This window comes from Callorhinchus milii, unplaced genomic scaffold (assembly GCF_018977255.1).
Source record: "Callorhinchus milii isolate IMCB2004 unplaced genomic scaffold, IMCB_Cmil_1.0 Scaffold1054, whole genome shotgun sequence".
In the NCBI taxonomy this organism is placed as follows: Eukaryota; Metazoa; Chordata; class Chondrichthyes; order Chimaeriformes; family Callorhinchidae; genus Callorhinchus; species Callorhinchus milii.
Window position 1 is genome coordinate 15,604 of NW_024705795.1, and position 7,955 is coordinate 23,558.

The 7,955-nt window shown below is 60.6% G+C and overlaps 1 protein-coding gene across 1 annotated transcript; it reads right to left on the reverse strand.

The window, feature by feature from the left end:
• LOC103173664 (leucine-rich repeat neuronal protein 4) lies at window positions 1-2,119 on the reverse strand. Its single transcript, XM_007886248.2, has 2 exons — window positions 1,971-2,119; window positions 1-1,330 (listed from the first exon to the last, which is right to left on the reverse strand). The coding sequence occupies exon 2, from the start codon at window positions 1,306-1,308 to the stop codon at window positions 1-3; it is 1,308 nt and encodes a 435-aa protein (XP_007884439.2). The 5' UTR covers window positions 1,309-1,330; window positions 1,971-2,119.
• Window positions 2,120-7,955: the final 5,836 nt, after the last annotated feature.

The following is a 7,955-nucleotide window of genomic DNA, read 5'->3' on the forward strand; positions in this document are numbered from 1 at the left end:
TCACGTGCCGCCGGCCTGCGGCTCTGGTTGGACCCAGCCGCGCGCGCCCCCTCTGACGTCACCGCGGCCGCCCCCCCGGTAGGCGGGGTTGGACGTTCCGTTCGACGCCGACGCCGTCGCCGCCGCCCCGCCCGCCGGCGGCTTCCCCGCCGAGCGCCGCCGGACGACGCAGCACGCCCCGGCGGCCACGGCCACCAGCAGCAGGGCCAGGAGGCCGGACGCGCCGACGGCGGCGACCGTGTAGCGGCTGGGTTTGGTGGTGAAGCGGCGGCAGGGGCCCAGCTCCAGCCCGGGGCCGTCGAGGTGCCGCCTCTCCGGGCTCGACCGCGGCGCCACCCCCTCGAGCCGCCGGCTCTGGCCGGCCGCGTTGAAGGCCTCCACGCAGACCCGGTAGGCGGTGGCCGAGCGCAGGCCGGTCAGCGTGTGGAGCCGGGCGTCCGGCGCGAGCGGCTGCGTCGTCAGCGTCGGGCGGGACGACGAGCCGCCGGCGGGACCGTCCGGGCGGTGGGCGGGGCCCTGGGCCGCGCGGGCCCCGTCGGTCACGTGGCCGGCGTCGACGTGCCCGACGTCGTCTGCGTCGTTGCTCAGCAACAGGCGGTAGCCGCGCACGGTGGACAGGGGCTCGCACCAGTGCAGCTGCGCGGACGAGTCGGTGATGGTGGTCGGCGGCAGCAGCTGCGGCGGGTCGGGCGGCGCGTCCTCGTCGGCCATCCCGGGGCACAGGCAGGGGTTGGAGGGGCCGGCGAGCAGCTGCAGCTCGGCGCACGGCCTCTGCCCGTGGCGGCAGCGGTCGTAGTCGCACAGGCGGGTGGTGACGCCCGGTACCGGCTCCGTGACCGTCTCCTGGTCTTCCTCCTCGTACTCGTACTCGTACTCGTCCTCGTCTTCACCGCCCAAGCGGATTATCACGATGTCGTCGGGTAGCGACCGCCCCTTGGCCACCGTCGTCTGCGGTGCCGTCGCCGCTCCCGGTGCCGGAGCCGATGATGCCGTCTCCGGTGCCGTTGCCGTCGTCTGCGGTGCCGTCGCCGCTCCCGGTGCCGGAGCCGATGATGCCGTCTCCGGTGCCGTCGCCGCCCCCGGAGCCGTTACCGTCTGCGGTGCCGTTACCGCCGCCGGTGCCGATGATGCCGTCCCCGTTGCCGTCTCCGCCCTCAGAGCCGTTACCGTCTGCGGTGCCGTTACCGTGCCCGGTAAGGCTCCCGGTACCGGTGTCGCTCCGCTCCCCGGGATGACGGCCAAGGCCAGCAGAATGCACACGGCGGGGCCGGTAAAGGCGGCGGCGGCGGCTTTCCCGCGCGGCCACATTGTCGGCGTTGCTGTTGCTGCTCTGTGTTCGGGGCGGGAGAGAAAATTAGGGGTGGATTTCAGTGGCCGGAGGGAAGGAAGCGGTGTTTGGTGAAGTCTGGCACAGAGACAGACCGTGAGACACAGACAGAGACACACAGACATAGAGAGACACAGACAGAAACACACAGACATATAGAGACACAGTCAGAGACACACAGACATACAGAGACACACACTCACAGACATAGAGAGACACAGACAGAGACACACAGACATATAGAGACACAGACAGAGACACACAGACATACAGAGACACACACTCACAGACATAGAGAGACACAGTCAGAGACACACAGACATATAGAGACACAGTCAGAGACACACAGACATATAGAGACACAGTCAGAGACACACAGACATACAGAGACACAGACAGAGACACACAGACATATAGAGACACACACTCACACACATAGACATATAGAGACACTCACACACACAGAAACATATAGAGACACACACATACAGACATATAGAGACACTCACACACACACAGACATGTAGAGACACACACACACAGACACACTGTGCCCCCCCCACACCCCCCCCACCCCCCACCCCACCAAAAACTGCTGCACTGGAACGAGCAGCACTGGGACTGAAAGTGTTAAAGTGTTCACCTCTTTGCAGTTACGGAGAAAAAGCTGAAAGACTCCAATGTCTATGTTCTTCGGAAAAACGGGAGGAGTGAAACCCGCTCGCTCTCAAAGCAAGGGACAGCCGTCTCTCTCTCTCTCTCTCTCTCTCCCTCCCTCTCGGTGTCTCTCTCTCTCTGTGTCTCTCTCTCTCTCTCTCTCCGTCTCCCTCTCTCGGTGTGTCTCTCTCTCTCTCTCTGTCTCTCTCTCCGTCTCCCTCTCTCGCGCTGCGTGCCTCGACCTCTCGTCTCTCGCACGTTCTCCCTTCTGCCTCTCAAATCCTCTTTGGTTCTCTCGCTCCGTCTCTCTCTCTCTCTCTCTCTCTCTCCCCCCCTCTCGGTGTCTCTCTCTCTCTCTCTCTCTCCGTCTCCCTCTCTCGGTGTGTCTCTCTCTCTCTCTCTGTCTCTCTCTCCGTCTCCCTCTCTCGCGCTGCGTGCCTCGACCTCTCGTCTCTCGCACGTTCTCCCTTCTGCCTCTCAAATCCTCTTTGGTTCTCTCGCTCCGTCTCTATCTCTCTCTCTCTCTCTCTCTCTCTGTGTGCGTCTCTGCCTCTCCCGTCGGCTCCTTTATGAAACACGAAGCCCCTCTGACGTAATGCCCCAAACATTCTGCCGGAACATGTTGCTCACTCGCAGTGTAAACCACCAGAGTTCCGAGAGCCTTATCTCCGTCTGTCGGTTCCTCAATCCCGGAGTCTTGTAGATTTCGACGCTTTTCGGAGCAGACGGATTTCACAACGCAACTAATTCTCTTCCGCTTCCCTCATTCCCCCTCCCTCCCTCCCTCCAGCGCTGCGCTGCGAGCTCAAAAAGCCTCCCCTGACATAATAATAATAATAATAATCTGCGCATTTAATAAAAGCGCCTTTTCCTGTCCCCCAAAGCACTGCGCAGAATACACTGTAAAAGTGTTCTGACTGAGTATTTTGTGGGCAAATGGCAGGAGTCCTGTCGCTTGCGAGTTGACCGCTACCCTAAGGGAATCCAGAAGGCAGGGACGGGGTGTGTGTGGGGGTGGTGGGGGGGGTGTGTGTGTGTGTGTGGGGGGGTGTGTGTGTGTGTGTGTGTGGGGGGGGGGACTTTGGAGAGAGAGCCTCGAAATGGCTTTAGGAATTCCACCGCCCGTCCCAACAGGTAGGCGCTTGCCCAAGAATCCAGACAAGCGTTCGCCCCCCCACTCCGCGCTCACCCGCGTGGACCCGGTGATACACCCCCCTCCGGCGGTACAGTCAGCGTCTGCACGAGGGTTGGGGATTATTCACGGTGTCCAGACTGAGGTGGGCAGATGTTCGTGAGGTCGGGGGCGTCAGGGGATATGGGGCAAAGGCGGGTAATTGGAGTCGAGGTCCAGATCAGCCGTGATCCAATAGATTGGGGGAACAGGCTCGAAGGGCTGAATGGCCTCTTTGGGGACAAGTTACAGAGGTTCCCCCAGACACACCGAGTTTGGGAGACACCCCCCCTCCCCCCCCCACCCCGTCCTCCTTTCTTTTTGCCCCGGAGAGACGAGGGAAGGGAAGGGAAGGGAAGGGAAGGGGGCGAGTCGGAGGGTCTGCGGGACGGAGTGCCTAAGGGAGGGGGGCGGAGGGCAGACCGCCGACGGCGGAGCGGCAGTCCCCGGGTGGGGAGGGACCGGGACCCCCCCCCCCCCAACCGGCGGAAGCAGAGCCCACCGGTTCCCATCGGATGCGCAACTGAACGCAACTGTGAAGCAACACCCGGTTACCTAATGCCGCGCTCCGAAGCCACAGAAATAAAGGAACTGGGACTGTATTGCCACGAAATCGCCGAGTTTTTTTAGGTCAATAAGAAGGATAATGCAATAACGCATCGGGCGGTGGTGGGGGGGTGGGTGGGGGGGGGGTAGGGGGTGTGGGGGTAGGGGGGTAGGGGGGGGTCAGTCCTGACGGTAAAGGCTCTCTGTGTGTGACCGAAGGGGTGTAAATCCGGTGAGCGACCGGTAGACGTGTGGAGCGGATCGGGGCTCCCGAGGGCTCCAGAAAGCGTTTGGTGTTTTTTTACTCTGATGTGGACGGAGAGAGAGAGAGAGAGAGAGAGAAAGAAAGAGAGAGAGAGAGAGAGAGAGAGACAAAATTCCACCCGAGTCGCCCCCCCCCCCCCCCTCTCTCTCTCTCTCTCTCTGCCCTTATAAGGGGAAAGGCAGCCCTTTTTTTGCGGCGTGAATACCCCCCCCCCCCCCCCCCCCGCAAAGCCCGAACCGCTGAGACATCGTTTGGTCTCCGGCCGTCACGAGCTCAGTCTCTGGCTCATCACAGCCCGTCCATCGGCGGGTCATCTCTCTCTCTCTCTCTCTCTGTGTGTGTCTCTCTCTCGATGTGTGTCTCTCTCTCTCTCTCTCTGTGTCTCTCTCTCTCTGTGTGTGTGTGTGTCTCTCTGTGTGTGTCTCTCTCTCTCTGTGTGTGTGTCTCTCTCTCTGTGTGTGTCTCTCTCTCTCTCTCTCTGTGTCTCTCTCTCTCTGTGTGTGTGTGTGTCTCTCGCTGTCTGTGTCTCTCTCTCTCTGTGTGTGTGTCTCTCTCTGTGTGTGTCTCTCTCTCTCTCTCTCTGTCTCTCTCTCTCTGTGTGTGTCTCTCTCTGTGTCTCTCTCTCTCTCTGTGTCTCTCTCTCTCTGTGTGTAATAATAATAATAATAATAATCCTCGCATTTGATATAGCGCTTTTCACGTCGGGAGGACGTCCCAAAGCGCTTCACAGAACACACTGTAAAGTGAATTGACTGTATATTTGTGGGCGAACGCGGCGGCCAATTGCGCACAGCAATGTCCCACAAACAGTCGTGGATTGAAAATGACCAATTTATTATTGTTTTGGGTTTTTATTTTTTTTGGAGGGATTATTATTAGGCTCTGTGTGGAGTAAGGAAACTTGCCCAAGGTTTCGCCCTCTGCCGGGAATTGAACTCAGGTCTCTCACTTGCAAAGCGAGTGCTCTAACCACTGAGCTACAGGACTCCACTGTGTGTCTCTCTCTCTGTGTGTGTGTCTCTCTCTCTCTCTCTCTGTGTCTCTCTCTCTGTGTGTCTCTCTCTCTGTGTGTGTGTCTCTCTCTCTGTGTGTGTCTCTCGCTCTCTGTGTCTCTCTCTCTCTGTGTGTGTCTCTCCTGGGGGGGGGGGGAGAGGACAAGCGGCGGGGGCGGCGGGCGAGTCAAGCTCCTGATCTGGACTGTTCTCCCGTGGTGGGGGGGGGGTGGGGATTGCAGGTGGCGATCGAGTTCGACGAGAACATCAACATCGCCTTCAGCTGCGTGACCGCCAGCTGCAAGATCGTCCACGAGTACATCGGGGCCTACATCTTCCTGTCCACCCGCTCGCAGGAGCAGAGCGGGGGCCTGAACGAGGAACTCTTTCACAAGCTGACGGGAGGCCACGAAGCCTTGTGACACCCCCCTCTCTCCCTCCCTCCTTCCCTCCTTCCCTCCCCCAACCCACCCCCACCACCCCCCCCCCCCCCGGCTCCCCAACAGGTCCGTGCCAGTCTGGGCAACCGGCTGCCACGTTTCGCCCACGGAATGCGCAGTCACTCCACTTTTGCAGCGCGTTCCCCCCCCCCCCCCGCGAAGCGCTTTGAAACGTCTCGAACACGTGTGACAAGGCGTTGCATCAAATGCAATGATTATTATCGAACTGCACTCCCCCCGACTCCCAAACCCCCCTATGCTCCCCCTATTTGTGGCGTACCGGTCAGAGCGCTCGCCTCGCAAGCGAGAGACCCCCCCACCCACCCCACCCCCCGGGTTCGATTCCCGGCCGGAGTCGAGGCGAAACCTTCGGTGAGTTTCCTTCTGAGCAGCGAGTGAGGCGCCCGATTGTCGAGTCGATCGCCGTCCCGGGGAGTGACGACGTACGAAATAAAAATGCGGTCGGTCGCTCAGTCCGCGACACCTCGTGGGACACTCCCGTGTGCGATCGGCGCTTCGCCCACAAAGTACACAGCGCGACTCCATTTGAACAGTGTATTCCGTGAAGCGCTTTGAGACGTCTCAGTCGAGCGCTGCATTATGATACCCCTCTCTCTCTCTCTCTCCCTCACGTATGTTCTCGAGGTCCCTCTTAAAACGCAGCTACGTCGCTTGAGGCAGTGAGTTCCACCACCTCATTTCCCCCCTCCGCGTGAAGTAATTCCCCCTAAACACCCCCCCACACCGGTTACGCGCGCACCGCACCGACGAGCAGGAACCTCTTATTTATGCTCTCTTTAACCCCCTCTCTCGGACTCTTCCCTCTCCCCGTTTCTTTTTCGTTCTCTCTCTCTCGCTCTCTCTCTCTCTCCCTCTCTCGGAGTCTGGTTCCCGGGCCAGGCTGGTCCACGGTATTCCGGGGCACCGCCGATGGCAGACCGGCTCATCGGCGGGACCCGTCGCTTGGCGAAGGGGAGACGTCCCACTCAGCTCCCGGTTAACCCCGCAAGCCGACGTCCTAACCGACGCGGTCGGGGCGGTCCAAGCTGGACGAGCGGGCGGGAAAGCTCGGCTGGGCACCGCGTGACGGCAGGACGACCCCGCGCCGCGCCCCGTCGCGTCCCGCACGGTTTTTGTTTTGTACAATAATAATAAAAAACGTCTCTGGGCCCTTGAGCACCGCAGCCACTGTCGGTCAGTTATCCGTTGTGAACGAAAGCCTCGGCTCCTGGCGAGGGGTTTGGAGGGGGAGGGGGGAGGAGGGCATCTTTCGCAGTGCGTGTGCGCGCGTGTACGCGTGTGCGTGTGTCTCTCTCTCTCTCTCTCTCCGAGTGTGTATGTCTGTGCACGTGTGTTGCTCTCTTTCCTCATCTCTGGGTCTGTGTGCGTGTGCGCGCGTGTGTGTGCGTGTGCGTGTGCGCTTAAGCCTCTCTGACCATGCGGATGTCCGCCGGTCAGTGTGTGCGTGCGTGCGTGCGTGTGCGCGCGTGTGAGTTGTGCATACGTTTCCTTTTCTGTCTTGTCTCTCACTGCGCTCGCGCGCTCGTGCGCGACTGTGTGTGGTTGACGTCGTTGCCCGTTTTTATTTTTTAACGTGTGGGGAAATAAAACCACACACTATTTCGCTGGTCGAAAAGTTGCGCCATCCGGGACTTCACTCGCTGCGACGGGGAAGTGGTCGGCAGCGGGAAACGATGCGCAGTCCCAAACCGCAGGACAAGACTTGGAGAGAGAGTTCCACCGTCACCGGAACTCCCGAGTGACTATAACAGCGGTTCAGTTCCCCCTCCAACACACTCTCCGACCCCCCCACCCACCACCCACCCCCATCCCGACCCTCGCTCGCTCGCTCGGCTAACTCGGGGCCTCCCGCTGGACCCTTTCCGCTCCATCGTCGCCCGCCCTGGCGTGAGCAAGCGTGCGCAATGCTCTTGCGTGTGCGTGCGTGCACGCGTGTGCAAGTCTCTCACTCTTTCTCTTTGCCCACAAAGTGCAGTCACCACACTTCACGGTACATTCCGCGAAGTGCTTTCGGACGTCTCGAGGATGTGATAAAGGCGCTGTGTCAAATGCAAGTAGTAGCATTAGTTTCTCGTCAGTTTCTCTCTCTCTGTGTGTGTGTGTGTGTGTGTAACGGCCGAAAGATAAACCCCCGCTCCCCCGTTTCACGGCGGCGGTGGCTGCTCCGCTCTCCTGCCCCCCCCCACAAGCACAGTCACTACACCGGCCGCAGACGCGCCCGGGTGAAGATGGGGGGGGGGGGGGAGGGTGACCGTCTGTGACCCCGTCCTCTCACCCACCGCAGGGAGGACATTCCTGAGAACTCACGCCTCTGGCACGTAGCTCCCTCCCCACAGCTGTGAGGATGTGACGAGGGGCAACGGGGCGGGGGGGGAGCGGGTGGGGGCGACGGTGCGAGCTCGGGGGGGGGGGGAGGGGGGGCGAGACACGGTTCCGTCGCCCCTCCCGTTAAATCAGCCGCCAAAACCACTGGCTCAAACACGAGGAGACACACACACACACACACAGAGAGAGAGAGAGAGACAGAGAGAGAGAG

Excerpts from the sequence above, each read along its gene's own strand:
- LOC103173664 (XM_007886248.2), bottom strand. The coding sequence starts at position 1,308 with ATGTGGCCGCGCGGGAAAGCCGCCGCCGCCGCCTTTACCGGCCCCGCC.